This window comes from Eptesicus fuscus, chromosome 4, assembly GCF_027574615.1.
Source record: "Eptesicus fuscus isolate TK198812 chromosome 4, DD_ASM_mEF_20220401, whole genome shotgun sequence".
Lineage (NCBI taxonomy): Eukaryota > Metazoa > Chordata > Mammalia > Chiroptera > Vespertilionidae > Eptesicus > Eptesicus fuscus.
Window position 1 is genome coordinate 11,009,618 of NC_072476.1, and position 15,270 is coordinate 11,024,887.

General features: G+C 53.4%; 1 protein-coding gene across 1 annotated transcript; it reads right to left on the minus strand.

Moving 5' to 3' along the window:
- Window positions 1–3,921: 3,921 nt before the first annotated feature.
- Window positions 3,922–12,918, minus strand: LOC114229730 (mastin-like). Its single transcript, XM_054714151.1, has 7 exons — window positions 12,913–12,918; window positions 12,555–12,693; window positions 11,089–11,269; window positions 10,655–10,898; window positions 10,356–10,440; window positions 4,387–4,544; window positions 3,922–4,263 (listed from the first exon to the last, which is right to left on the minus strand). Exons 1-7 carry the CDS (start codon window positions 12,916–12,918, stop codon window positions 4,093–4,095), a joined length of 984 nt encoding a protein of 327 aa, XP_054570126.1. The 3' UTR covers window positions 3,922–4,092.
- Window positions 12,919–15,270: the final 2,352 nt, after the last annotated feature.

Sequence of the window (15,270 nt, forward strand, 5' to 3'; positions counted from 1 at the left end):
CCTGTGTCCCTCTGAGCGGTAGGGCAGAGTGAGTGAGATTCAGTGTCATTGTCAGTGTGGTCACAGTTGTCCTGAGGTTTGGTGGGGCCCGAATGGGACAGCCAGTGACATGAATGAGGGCCTCCACGAGCCTCCCTGCCCCGGGCCCCAAGACCACCATTGTGACACGTGAGGACCCGTGGACGCTGGCACACTGCTGCCAACACAGCACCCCTCCCGCCCTCTCTGTCCAGCTTCCACTGCAGTGTTGCAAAATGGGGCTGTTAGGTAACAGAAGCTGTGCCGTTTGCCCACCTGCCCTCAGCCTTCCCCTATCAGGGCTCAGACATCCTCATCACAGCCCCGGCTTTGATCCTGTCCCTGATGCCCACCCAGCCTCACCCTCACTCTGGGCATCCATTCCTGTCATGCAGACCCAGCACCCTGGGACCCCCAATGGCGGCCTGAGGCCAGAAGGACCCCTGCTCAGAGCAGGAGTGCAGGGCACTGCCCACCCTCCCTCCCACACACAGCTGCTGGCCTGAATGCCCACGTGCATGTTATCTCAGCATCCCTCTTCTCATCTTTTTTGTGTATTCTCTCCTCATGGTATTTTTTTCCATTGATTTTTAGAGAGAGTGAAAAGAATTGGGGAGAGAAAGGAGAGAGAAAAGCATCAAAGTGAGAGACATATCAATTGGTTGCCTCCTGCAGGCACCCCAACACGGGGCTGGGCATCAAACCTGCAACCCAAGCACATGCCCTGACTGAGACTCAAACCCAGGCCTCTTCGCTCTGCGGTTTGACACTCCAACCACTGAGCCAAACCAGCCAGGGCCCCTCTCTTCTTTTTTAAAATTATTTGCAGAAATACGCCATGTAAATATTGTAAAGATAGGACAGCTTTGTTATTTTCCTTTTTAATTTTGTCCCCACTCCTCATCCCTCTTCCCCTGGACCACCACCCACTTCTTCCCTAAATCTATGGGTATGTTTCTGTTTTCTTTGTTTATTTCTTTTGTTTTGTTTTAGATTCCACATATGAATTGTTCATTTCTCAACATCTTTGCAAACATGTGGTTTTATTGTACTTTTTTATTTTCCCCAATCTGATGAGTGTGAAACTGTATGTCCTTTTATTTCCCTCAGTATTCCAGTCAATATTTATGGCCACTGAGGTGTGTCTTTTGAGAATGGCAAGCAGTGTGTCTTTTTTCCATTAATGCTTTGTTTCCTTTGTCCCACACCATTCCTCTGAATTAGTATTTCATCTTCCTGGAATAAATCCTTAAGTAGTTCTTTTCAAGAATGCCTGCAGGTGATAAAACACTCTTCGTGTCTTCTGTAATATCACTATTTTTTTCTCAATATTTTGTGACAGTTTATCTGGGGATAAAATTTTATGTTGATGGTGATTTTTCCTCACCACTTCAAAGGAATTGTTCCAGGTTCTCCTTCCACCTCCTGTTGCTCATCAGAACTCCACTGAGTCTGATGGTCATTTCTTTTCAGATTAAACTCTCACTTGCCTCTTCTGGCTTTTAATGTTGACATTTTGCAGTTTTACTATAATGGGTTTAAGTGAGAATTTTTTTGTATTTATTCTGCTGAATTTTCACAGGGCACTATCCCCGGAAGAGTCACTATTTTTCTTTGATTCTAGAAAATTCTCAGATATTTTTGTACCAATACCACGTTGTAGTTTTTCCAGACAATTTTTTTAAGTTCCTAATAAGGGGTTTCGAATCTCTAATAAGCTTCTGAGTTGGAGGATCTCAAACCTTCTACCAAGATGCTCTTGCATATATTATGTTGTTGTTTTTAAGATTCCTCTGTTGCTGCCCTGAGTGGTTTAGTTCAGTGGATAGAGCGTTGGCCTGCAGACTGAAGGGTCCCAGGTTCGATTCCCGGCCAGGGCACATGCCCAGGTTTCGAGCTCGATCCCCAGTGTGGGGCATGCAGGAGCAGCTGATCAATGATTCTCTCTCATCATTGATGTTTCTGTCTCTCTCTCCCTCTCTCTTCCTCTCTCAAATCAATGAAAACATTTATTTTTTAAAAAGTTTCCTCTGTTTCTGATATGCTGATGTTGAAAACCAAACAAGCCGACATTCAAGAACACTCGGAGAATGGCTCTCCACCCCGTCAAATCCCTTCTAAGCTCATGCTTCTGTCCCCACCACCTCTCTCCCTACAACCTCTCTTCCCACCACTTCTGTCCCTCTGCCCAGAGCCCCTTCCCCCCAATGCCCACCATTGCTCATGCTTCATAAGCTGAGCCTGGCATCTCAGCCCCATCAAACCCTCCCAGCAGGGTCAGGCTGGCTCGATCATGCCCTGTGTCACTCCAGCTCTGTCTTCAGCACTCGCCTCCACACCATGTCCCACACTCACTGCAGTGCTGTGTTTATGTCTGTCCTCACCTCCCTGTGGGTTCCAGGAGCCCAGGAACCCACTCAGTGAACTCCTTTCCCAGCCGACCTTGTCCATGCTGGGAACATTTGGTCAAGGATTGCTGGGAACCAAGATCAACAGTAATTAATATAAATTCGAGAAGTCCCCTCAGAAGGCTGAATGGGGTTTTTTGATATTCACAGGGATGAATATCTGCATGGTATTACCTACTACTGACTCAATAGCCTAAAGCAAACTACCCCAACCTGATCATCTTACTGTTTACCAAACATCACCTTTGATGTGTCTGTTTGCATTCCTAAAAGGCAATTGTGTGTTCTAGTAAATAAACATAGATGGGAACAGAGACTCAGTGGAACTTGGTTCTTTGTACCAAGATCACAACTGGCTCCCCCCCAAATTTCCAAATTTATATTTCTTGTCTTGTGTGCTTAATTTGCGCATCAGCTCTTTCTACAAGTCTTTGAACACGAGGCCACGTGGGCTGTGACTTCACAAAGGATAATTAAGAGAGGGAGGGCTGGGAGGAGCTAAGAGACAAGTAGGGATAAAATAAAAAGGAGGGAGGGGAAGAAGAAAGAACGAGGAAAGTGGAGGGATGGAGGCACGGACACTGGGACAAGCATAACCTGCATGAGCTCCCAGAAATGCCATCACATGGAACTGTACCCTGGAAAACCTCCTCACACCCAGACACAGAGACCAGGGACCCGGGGACCTCTCAGGGAGGCCCCCACTGCGCCCTCAGTCAACGCCATGATGAGTCCATGCCACCATCTCAAGCCACGGTTTGGAGCTCGCTTTTCCAAGTTTAGGAATCAGAGGGTGAGCAGGAGGCCATGGGCACAGGCCCCTTATCCTGTGAGAGGCACCAGGCTTGGAGCATTGTCCTGTGTCTGCCACTCTAAAATCAGGAAAGGTGTGTGGACGAAAGGAGCCACATGCTAACCTGACAAGCTCAGGGGAGGCCTGTACAGCAGTCTTGAAAACTCAGAGACCTAAAATAACCACAAAAGATGGTCTAAAAATTAAATATTTAACTACAAACAGTTAAAAGGTTACAGTGGGCAGTCATTCCTAGGCTGATATTTTCCCTGACAAAGATCAACTTAGATCTTTCCTGAGCCCATTTGCCTTTTTGCTTCTAAGATAACATATCTGTGAGATGTCTGGGTAACTTGTAACTTCCTTTTTTTCTGGAGCCCCTGGGGCACAACCAAATGTGGTGGGCGCCAGGACAGATACTTCAAATTCCTTCATTATCATGTTAATTGTTTCTGCACCCACCTAAGTGTGTGTCCATCATTTTACTTTTTATCCAATCCCAGGGGTTTCCCACCGATTTGCTTTATCCCACCTCCTTAATCCATCACCAATGGATTTCATGTAACCCACCTATGTCCCTCCTTAGATGGCAATGTATAAATACAAATGTAACCCACTATTCTTTGGAGCATTATGTCAATTCATTGAGGTTCTGCTTCCCGGCATATGTCAACAGTTTGGCTCAAATAAACTCACTTGACAGGTTTCAATGGTTTTTTTTTTTTTTCGTTAACAGGTGGGTGACCCAGAGGGCAGGAGGGTGAGACGAAGGGTGAGGAGGTTGGGAGGAAGAGGCTGGAATTGGGAAAGCAGTAGGGGTGTCAACAAGGAAGATGGAGGGTCCCCCATCATGGGAACCCTGCCTGGCCTCATCTAGGATCCAGGGGGAGGAGGAACATACTTCCGGATCCAAGAAATGTAGCTCATCACCCGGGCATACACCCCAGGGAAGTCTCGATGACCACAGATGTATCCCCAGCTCACAATCCCTACCTGGACCCAGGTGCATTTCCAGCTGCACACCAGGGGGCCCCCGGAGTCTCCCTGTGGGGAGAGGCAGGACTCATTAAACATTTCCACATGGGCCTCTGCATGGAGCTTCTGAGTCCCAATTCCACCGGGCCAGGAGAGGACAGAGGAGAGAGTCGGGGACAGATAGGGTCTCACCTGGCAGGAGTCCTGGCCCTCACTCCCAGCACACAGCATGTCCTCCTTGATGATCTGGCCAGTGTTGTTGGAAGAGTTCTGGTAGCGCTGGTTACAGACCCTGTTCCCCACAATGGGAACCATCACCTCCTGCAGCTGGTAGGGCCAGGGCAGCGGAGCTGTGGGGAGGGGCTGGTTGAGAACCAGGACTGGTCCAGCCTTCTGCTCCTTCCCAACGACCAGGTACTCCTTCCCCTCCTCTGGGCCACCCTGGCCATCAGCGAAAAGCACAGGGAGTCCCTCTGTGGGCCCTGACCCTCGGTTCTAGAAGCAGCTACACCTGGCCCTGGGACTTAGCCTCCCAGCAGCTACTAAGCCATTCAGATCTGGACGCAGCACTTCGTCAGCCAGAGTCTGGTCTCCACATGCCTGAGGGTAGGCACTGAAGAGAGAGTGTTATCCCAGGATTTTTCTCCTTGAAAAGGAATGGATCAAGGGCTCATCCCAGAGAAATGCATCACAACAGGAAGGAAACACTTCTGCGCTGAGGGGTTGTGTTTTAATTCTGATTTAGGAACCTGGGCACTGTGAGATCACCACAGGCCCTGCCTCTCGCTCCCAGACTGACTCAAGAGGACAATCAGTTCCAAACACCCCCACGGAGTGTGGGGAGGACCCAGGCAGAGCCTCAGGAGAGCGTGTCGGCCTGGTAAACACCTGTGTCCTCAGTGTCCATGAATCTGATCATGAAATCCCAGCTCTGCACACCTTTAGGCTCAACAGGAAATCCCCCCTCAAATAACCAAATGTAGAATTCGCACATGTCCCAGAAATTCTACTCCTAGTCTATTCCCAAAGAATTGAAAACAGATGGTGACAGCCGAAACCGGTTTGGCTCAATGGATAGAGCGTCGGCCTGCGGACTCAAGGGTCCCAGGTTCGATTCCGGTCAAGGGTATGTACCTTGGTTGCGGGCACATCCCCAGTGCGGGGGGTGCAAGAGGCAGCTGATCGATGTTTCTCTCTCATCGATGTTTCTAACTCTCTATCCCTCTCTCTTCCTCTGTGTAAAAAAATCAATAAAATATATTTTTTAAAAAAAAAAAAGAAAGAAAAGAAAACAGATGGTGACAGAGTAGGTGGAAGGTACACTCACCTCCTCCCAGAACCAAATCAGAATCACAACTAAATTATAGACAATCAACCTGAATAACCACTGAAGACTGGCTGAAAAGTCTTATCATTAAGGACACATAGAAGAAGCTACATGGAGACGGGTAGGGAGGGTGGAGACACAGAAAGGGCTGGCATTGAGAGTCAGGAGGGACACCTCGGCTGCAGAGGTCCTCTCTGAGAAGGGAGGGGTCTCCACCCCTCCTGAACTGCCCAGCCTGGAACACCAGTGCCTGGAAGAGGAGCTACACAACATCGGGCTGTGAACATCAGTGGGACTGCACTTGCCAGAGTGAGACAGGAGACTGCTAGGAACCCAGATGCCCTTTTAAAGGGCCAGTGCACAAACATCTCATTTGCAGGTACTCCACCTGGGCTCCAGCGGCCCAGAATGGAAGGGAGGCATACAGGGAGAGATTGGGTTGTATGGCTTTGGGGAGAGGGCTGAAGGGGCAGCCTCCATTATCCAGGACTGAGTCCCTCTCTCACACGGCCCACTCATGCCATCTTTCCTGAGTTGAACACTATGCTCCATAGGGCATCAACCTGAGGGAATGCACTCCCCGCCCCCGCCCCCCACACCGCCCACACCCCTCAACCCCTCACACCTAACCCCCTCCAACCCCCGACTCCAGGCTCCCAGTGGTCCTGCCCTACCAAGCTCATGCCCTCTGGGAGTCTGCTAGCAGCATCCAGCCTGGACCCATACACTCTTCCTCAGAAGGCTCTCCAGGAGGTCTGAGCAGACTCCAGGGCTGTTGGAGACACACAAGTGTTGACTGAGTTGTGTGTCTCTGAGGCAAGGGCCATTTTCCCCAGACATCCCGACTAGCTCCACTGTGCAGAGCCCTCCCTCCTCACTGCCAGATCGTAATGTGTGTGAGCCTGATGAACTTTACTGGCCTCATCCTGACGACTCCCTGATACCCTACCCCACTGCAAAGATTTGAAGACCCCAGGTGGGTAGTACGGGGGGTCGGATTGGGGCGGGGGGTGGCTGGCCTTGGTGTGCCCGGAGGCTTCTGTTGAGTGGTGTCAGACCCAGCACTGGTGCTGAGTTTGAATCTGTATCAACTCGATGAACACCACTCGCTCCAACCCAATGACTCACTGAGAAACTACCTCATGCAACTCAACTACAACAGCAGGGCTCACGTCACCCAAACAACGGACATTCCTGGGGCACCAGCTTAGCTGGAGGCTCTCTCAGTGGCAGAGCCAATGGCAACTGGCAGGCAGAGGCAGATGGTGGGGTGCTTTGGGCCTTTTGTGTCCTGACGCAGGTCTGGTATTGCTGGGAATCAGCCTCAGTATGCAGCTTGGCCCCTCCCAGGTGCACCCAGGCCTAGCAGAGGGAGCCACCAACTGTGGAGCACTTTGTAGCTTCTAACAGGTAGCCCAGGATTGGTCGCAGGCAGGGTCTGACATTGACCTGCACCAGAGTGCCCCCCAGAGGGCCTAGAACCAGCCCACATCAGAGTACAACCCAATTAGCTCCACAAGGGCAAAATCAAAGGGAGATCTCCGCTGGCTCCCGACCCGGCTGGGGCACATAATGCTTCATGGGGTCAGCCTACTCACAGCAGCTCATACAGTGTGATCAGGGTCATTACTCACAGCCAGTCAGCTTGAGGGTCAACCCTACCTACAACAGGCCAACAACAATCAAGACTCAACTACAACAGCAGAGTTCACACAGCCCACACCAGGGACATTCCTGGGGCACCTAGCTTAGGGAATCAGGGAGACTGCACCACTGAGCTCCACAGGACATGTACCCCAAAAAGCCACCCTACCAAGACTAGAGGACATAGCAGATCTACCTAACACAGAGAAACACATACAGAGAGGCGACCAAAACTGGGGGACAAAGAAGCATGCCCCAAATGAAAGGACAGGAGAAATCCCCAGGAAAAGAACTAAGTGAAGTGGAGACAAACAATGTACCAGATTCAGAGTTCAAAACAATGGTTCTAAGGGTGCTCAAGGAACGTAGGGGAAGGGTTGATGAACTCAGTGAGGACTGCAACAAAGGGACAGTAAGCATTAAAAACAGGACATAGAAACCATAAGAGAAAACAGTCAGATATGAAACATCTGAAATGACTACACTGGAAGGAATGATAGCCGATTAGATAAAGCACAAAATCAAATTAGCAATTTAAAAGACAAGCTGGCTGAAAATACCTAATCAGAGCAGCGAAAAGAAAAATATTTTTTAAAATGAGGATAGTTTAAGGGACCTCTGGGACAGTGGTCACCAACTGTTGGTCCGTGGACCACTGGTGGTCTGTGAGGTCCTAAAGGTTGGCAACCACTGCTCTCGGACAACATAAGGCATAGCATTTGCATCATCGAGGTACCAGAAGGAGAAGAGAGAGAGCAAGGGGTTAAGAACCTATTTGAAGAAATAATGATTTAAAACTTTCCCAACCTGGTGAAGACAAAAGACATACAAGCCCAGGAAGTACAGAGAGTCCCAAACAAGATGAACCCAAAGAGGCCCACACCAAGACACATTATAATTAAAATGGCAAAGGATAAAGACGAAGAGAGAATCTTAAAATCAGTAAGAGAAAGACAGTTACTGACAAGTGAGGTCCCATAAGACCAATTTCTCAATGGAAACATTTCAGGCAGAAGAGATTGACACAAAATATTTAAAGTGATAAAGAGCAAGAATCTAAAACCAAGACTACTTTACCCAGCAAGGCTATCTTTTGTCCTAGCTGGTTTGGCTCAGTGGACAGAGTATCAGCCTCCAGACTGAAGGGTCCCGAGTTCAATTCCAGTAAAGGGCATATGCCTGCTTGCAGACCTGATTCCCAGTAGGGGCCATGCAGGAGGCAGCCCATCAATGGTTCCCTCTCATCATTGATGTTTCTATCTCTTTATCCCTCTCCCTTCCACTCTGAAATCAATAAAAATATATTTTTTAAAAATATATATACACGCCTATGTTCACTGCAGCATTGTTTACAGTGGCCAAGACAGAAACAAGGGCAGTGTTCTGTGCTAGATGATTGGATAAAAGATGTGATACATGTGTACAATGGAATACTACTCAGCCATAAGAAAACATGAAATACAGCCATTTAGGACAACATGGACGGATCTTGAGAATATCATGCAAATTAAATAAGTCAGACAGAAAAAGTTAAAAACCATATGATTTCACTCACATGTGGAATATAAAACTGAAAGCAACAAATGAACAAACAAGAAAAGAAACAAACAAAAACTCATAGATACAGATAACAGTGTGGTGGTTACCAGAGGAAAGGGGATGGGGTGGGATAAATGGTAAAGGGGTCAATATATGGTGACAGAAGGTGTGACTTTGGGTGATGGGCACCCAATGCAAGATTCAGATGATGTACCATAGAAGTGCGCACTTAAAACCTCTATAATCTTACTAACCAATGTCACCACAATAAATTAAATCTTAGAAAATAAGATATAAATAGCAAAAAGAGGACACAAGATGGCCAACAGACATATGAAAAGATGCCCAATGTCACTAATCATTAAAGAAATGCAAATTAAAACCACAATGAGATACCACCTCCCACCTGTCAGAATGGCTGTCATCAATAGATCAACAAGCAACGAGTTTTGGTGAAGATGTGGGGAAGGTGAGCCCTCATGCTCTGTGGGTGGGAATGCAGACTGGTGCAGCCCTGTGCGAGACTGCATGGAGGTTCCTCAAAAAATTAACCATGGAACCGCCTTATGACCCAACAATTCCACTTCTGGATGTACATCTGAAGAAACCCAAAACATAATTGGAAAGAATATATGCACCCCTGTGTTCATTGCAGTGTTATGTACAATAGCCAAGACATGGAAGCAGCCCAAGTGTCATCAAAAGACGAGTGATAAAAACACGGTGGTACACAGAGGGTTGGGCAAAAGTAGGTTTATGGTTATGAGTAGGCGAAATACAGAACTTCTTCTTGTATTATTAATTATTATGTTATTTTCCATATAAACAACTATAAACCTACTTTTGCCCCACTCTGTATGTACAATGAACTATTACTCAGCCATTAAATAAGAAATCTTGCCATTATGCTAAGTGAAATAAGTCAGTCAGAGAAAGACAAATACCATATGATTTCACCTCTGTGTAGAATCTAAAGAATAAAATAAACAAACAAACAAAAGAGAAAAAGGCTCATAGATCAGGGAACAGACTGGTGGTTGCCAGAGGGGTGGGGGGGTTGGGCTCTGAGTGAAAAAGGGGAGAGGATTAAAAAATACAAATAAGTAGCTACAAAACAGTCACAGGGACTGTGAAGTACAGATTAGGGAATGTAGTCAATAATATTGTTATAGCCATGTATGCTGCCAGGTAGGTACGGAACTATGAGGGGTGGGGAGACATTTGTAAAGTATATGATTGTCCAACCACTGGGCGCACACCTGAAACTAATACAGAATAATACTGAACATAAACTGCAACTGGAAAATGTTTTAAACGACTTGAGAACAGGTGCTCTGGCGGTGCTTGAACACACAGGTTCACAGCAGCATGACTGACAACAGCCAGAAGGCCGCACCAGTCCCTCATGCAGGAAAGTACAACAAAACGCTCCCTCCACCCAGTGGATGTTACTGGGCCACAAAGAGAAATGCAGTTCTCACACAGGTTACAGCAGAGCTGGGCCTGGAAGGCGACATGCTATTGGAAAGAAGACAAACACGCGAAAGCCATACGTTACACGATTCACATTCAATGAAGCGTCCAGAACAGGTGAATGCACAGAAGTAGAAAGCAGCTCCGTGGTGGCCAGAGCCTGGGGAAGGGGAGTTACCGTTTCCTGGAGACCAAGCTGCGCTTGCGAGGACGAGAAGTTCTGGAAGGGGTGGTGGTGAGGGCTGCACAACATGCTGACTGGGCTGAATACAGAATGGTCACGTGCCCATGTCAGGTACATTGTGATGCACATTGTGCCACAATAAAAAGGTGGAGGTTCCCCCAAATTGCCGAGAACAAAGTATTTTCAGCAAAGCCACAGCCACACCTCCAGCGGCTGCCCTGTGTCTCCCTCCGCACTCCCAGCAGGTCCCCCTGAGCCTCACCTCCGAGGCTGCTGTAACCCCAGCTGCTCACCCAGCACATCTTCCTCTCAGGGACCTTCAGCCAGGCAGGTGGGAGGGGGACCAGGCTGAGGTGCTCCGAGAGTGCCACAGGGGCCTCCAGTTTCAGCAGGGCGACGTCCGCGCCCCCCTCTGCAGACAGGCTCTGGTTGAACTTGGGGTGGCGGACGATCTTAGTCACATTGGTCAGTGTGTCACGGTCATAGAGTCTCAGCTGCCCAACTTGAACCCTGAGGCCATAAGCCTCCACGTCCTCCCTGGGGGAGGGACCAGGAGCCTCTCAGAGGAGCCTCCGGGGCAGGGCCAGTGTGGGCACAGCAGCAGGGGTGGGGCTCACTGACAGCGGCTCTCCCCAGACCCAGGGCCCTGCCCACAGCCCACCTCCATCACCCCTCCGTGTGTTTCCCTCCCCACCCCTGCCAGGGGGCCTCGGGCTGCGTGGCTCACCGCTGGGTGCAGTGGGCTGCGGTCAGCACCCACTGGTGGTGGATGAGGGAGCCCCCACACAGGTGCTGCCACAGCTCCAGCTCCTTATTGTACCGTCGGACGCTGACCAGCCAAGGCCATCTCCCAGCGGGGGCATTGTGCGCCCCCACGGTGCCACCCCGCCGCCTCCCTGAGCCGGGTTCTGGGAACAAAGGGGACACCATCATAGACCCCAGCAGGGCCCCTCGCTCTCAGTCTCCCCCAGGACGAACCAAGGAGTCCCACCCTGAGTTGGTGCTGAGGGGCCTGGGCAGCCTGAGCAGAAGATGGGGACAGGGAGTGAGGACTCACCTGGGAACAAGGGCACGGAGCCCCCCAGGCCTGGGAGGCTCAGGAGCAGCAGCCACAGCATCTGCGGGGATGGCAGGGGCCTGGCTGAGGCCACCAGGGTCTGGGGTCCCCGTGGGGGGATGGAGAAGCCAGGGTCTGGGCAGGGACTTCCTCACCTTGAGGGACTCTCCTTGGGACCCTCTCTCCACCCCTTCATCCCCTGGCACAGGAAGGGGCAGGAGGGGGGCCCCCTGGCTGGGCCATGGGCAGAGAGAGCTTCTCCTCTCTCAGGCCCACCCCAGGTCGGGGGGTCAGTCAGCAAACACCAAGGAGCTGCTGCTGGGCCCTGGGACCAGCCCCCTGGCTGTCCCTGGGCAGCAGCCCCTCTAGCTGCAGGGATCTCAGCCACAAACCCAGCCAGGCCGCGGCATGAGCAGGGAGAGCGTGCCAAGAGGTGCGGGTTTGCTGGCAGAAGCCCCGGAGCGGGGCCCAGGCAGGCGGGCCCAGGCAGGCAGAGACCCAGAGCTGCTGCTGGGCCCTCGAGCCACGGGGCAGCCCCTGGATCCGCTGAGCCCTGTGAGGCAGCGTGGAGCACGCCATCTGACTAGAGCATGCCCTCTGCCTGGCATGGGGCCTGAGGCCACCCTCACTGCCCCCAGTGGACACTGCCCTCTGCAGGGGGCTCTCGGAGCTGCACCGAGAGGGGCTTTCATGGGTACAAACAGGGAGAGGCACCTGGGAGGCAGGTGGATGGAGCAAAGCTGGGCAGAGGGCGAGGCTGGAGCACAATGCAGGCTGATGCCCCCTGACCAGCCCACGGGAGAACCAGTCCGCGGCCCCCACAGGACACACGGCCAGCCCCTGCCTCCTCCTGCACAGCCAAGCGGGACCTGATGGGGTGAGGCAGCCAGAGGAGCTGCCAGGCCTCCCAGACGCTGCCATCAGGTCCCGCCCTGAGGGGGACCTGGCGCCTCTGTGACCGGCAGCGCCCACCGCCTTCTGCCTCGTGTGCTGAGGAGGCGGCCGCAGGACCCCCGAGGAGGCCCTGCCCCGGAAACTGGGAAGGAGAGGCTCAGGGTACAACTGAGGCCGACAGGGCCCCTCACTGTCCACCGAGACCCCCACCCTTTGCTCCCAACTGGGACTCTGGGGCTCACCTGGTAGCAGGACCCACACCCCCCTCCCTGAGGCGCTGAGCTCTGGGCACAGGGACGTCTCAGGCCGGGTGGCCGCACGTGTCCACCTGCCATCACATGGACGAGGGGGCACCAAGGGACACCCAGGGCCCTCCCGTCCCTGCCCCCCATTGTGACACAGCAGCCCTGCCTCTGCCTGGCGGTCAGTGTCATTGTCCCCACCAAGGTGGCGGCACGGCTTGCTCCCTGGCCCCAGACACCAGGAGCTCCATGTACCCAGACACCAGCTGTAACTCCATCTCAGGGACATTCCTCAGTGCCGGCTGCACGGCCTACGGTGTCATGCCCCCGGGGGCTGGCCCATCACCAACACCTTTACCGCCATCGTGTCTGCGGCTCCTGTGACGCCAGTGCAGCCCGGACCTGCAGCGGCGCCCTGTCTGGCTGGGGGAGCGCTCAGAGCCGCAGCCTCTGTGTGGCCAGCGTCCCGGGCTGGAGGGCCCTGTGCGGTGTGGAGCTCGCTGCTCGCTGAGAGGTGCAGAGGCCCTCACGGCCTGTGGTGATGGGGGTGCCCCTGGGTGCTGGGCCGAGGGATCCTAAAGCTTTCCTGTGCCAGCCCCTGGCCTCCTCAGGGCGCTCCCCCTCTCAGGAGCACACAGCCTGGTGGCCTGGAATCTCACCGATGAGGTAGGTCAGGGTGGACCAGTGGGGTCCCTCAAACCTGACCTGACTGAGAAGCAAATGCAGATGGAACTTGGTCAGATGAGGTCAGAGTGCAGGAGGGGAGGCCCTAAAGCCAGTGATGGGTGTCCTTGTAGGAAGAGGGGAGGATGTGGAGAGACACAGAGGGGTGGGAGGGGGTGGGGGTCCAGTGGTTCCTCCATAAGCCAAGGGTCCCAGCACCACCAGAAGTGGAGGAGGCAGGAGCCTGGGGGAGGTGTGGCCCCAGAACAACTTGGTTGAGGGCTTCTGGCCTCCAGCCGGTAAGAGAATGAATTGTGTTGTTTAAGCACACACACACACACACACACACACACACACACACACACCCCAGTCCTGGGCGTTCACTGCCACCCCAGGACACCACAGGTGGGCGAGCCTGGCAGTGACTGAGGTGTGACTTCCACCTGGAAGAGCGTGGACCTGCATGGCATCTCCATTCCAAGCGCTGAGGGTGTCTCCTGTCACCTCAGACAAGGGGAAGAGGCCAACGCCCTCCCCAGGGTCCCCATGGGCACTGACCTGGCCTGCAGGGGCCTCTTTTGGGGGACAAAGCCCTGCTGGCTCAGTGTCCCCCACCTCTGCTGGCCCAGGGCTCAGTTAGAACAGATTTCAGGTACCAGAGGCAACCAGCACCCCGTCCATCTCCAGCCCAGGCATCTGGCTCTGCCCACCTTGCCTTACTGCTCAGCCCAGGAAGCTGTGCTAGGGCCAGGATTCCAGGCAAGTGGGGGGAGGGGAGCAACAGCCCTGAGCCTATCCTCTGGCTAGATCCCAACGGGTACGCCCACCCAACCCTCCCCCTCCCCCGTGGCCATGCCTGCAGACACGGCCCCAGGCCCAGGTGTGTCTCACTCCAGCCTTCCCTCCAACACCAAGTCCCAGGTCCTCTCCCTCCTGGGAGCGCTGGCCTCTAGTCACTGAACCCTCATTCTTACCCTGGAAACACTAAGGTCTGACTGCACCCGCACCCATGGAGGAAGCCCTGCAGAGAGTCACATCCCCCAGGGCCCAATGGCACGGCAGGCAGCCCACGCCCCTCCTGGCGGGCAGAGGGGGACCTAGATGGGTGTGGACCCCCTGGCAGTGCCCATCCACAGGCCCCGTGGACAGGGCAGTCACTTAGGCAGAAAGTGTGCGGGAACCCGAGGGCCAGGGCACAGCGCCAGGCTGTGCTGGGTCAGGCCCTCCTGGCTCCCTGGGCGGAGCAGATCCCCAAGGGGGCCATCTGCACGGTGGTGCCTTCCAGCTGAGTCCTCGGCCTCATTTTCCCAGGAAAAGGAGTTCCTGGAGAGCTCCTGGCGGCCAGGAAACCCAGACTTCAGTCCCGGGCACATGGGGGACACAGCTCCTGGTCCGCCCGCCCTGGAGCTCCCCCTCTCCCTAACTGGAGGGCAGCCCTCCCCGAAGGACCCGGTCACAGGGAGAGAACAGGGCTTTTCCACCCTGGCCTCAGGGGCAGGGTCCTGGGCACTGGGCAGGGATCTCGAAGGCTCCACCACATTTTAGAATAAGGCTGCAGGGTATGGAGCCCCCTCACCCACCATCCAACCGCCTCAGGCTCCCCAGGCTCTCCTGGGTCCTGGCCCCAACCCACAGGTGCAGGGGCACCCCAGCCGGCACCAGCAATGCCCCCCAAATCCTAACCCAGCAGGAACTGCACGTCACTGCCTGGGGCAGGAGGGGCTCCACACCCCCTTCTCACTCCTCCATTTGGGACAGAAGCTCCTCTGTCCTCTGGGAGCCCCTCCCACCCCCTGGGAGAAAGGATGGGCTTTGAGGAGCCTGAGAGGAAGGTGCACCGCGGTGCTTCTCCAGCAGGGGCGCCATCACCTGGGGAGGATGGGGGTCCGCCTCTCCATCCTCCTCTCTGGCCGCCACAGACCCACAGAACTTGGGCTCAGAGGGAGCTGGAGGAGGGGGCAAGGAAGGGGAACTGGGCTTGTCCCTGCCCCTGCAGGTTCTCCGTGCTCAGGAGAAGCTCAGAATGGGAGACTGAGGTTCTGCGTGGAAATGT

What these genes read in the sequence shown, in the direction of transcription:
- LOC114229730 (XM_054714151.1), bottom strand. An exon ending in GCAGCCCACTGCACCCAGCG is followed by an intron (nt 10,899 to 11,088) that starts GTGAGCCACGCA and finishes TCCCTCCCCCAG; the next exon opens with GGAGGACGTGGAGGCTTATG. An exon ending in CTGAGAGGAAGATGTGCTGG is followed by an intron (nt 10,441 to 10,654) that starts GTGAGCAGCTGG and finishes TTCTGTATTCAG; the next exon opens with CCCAGTCAGCATGTTGTGCA.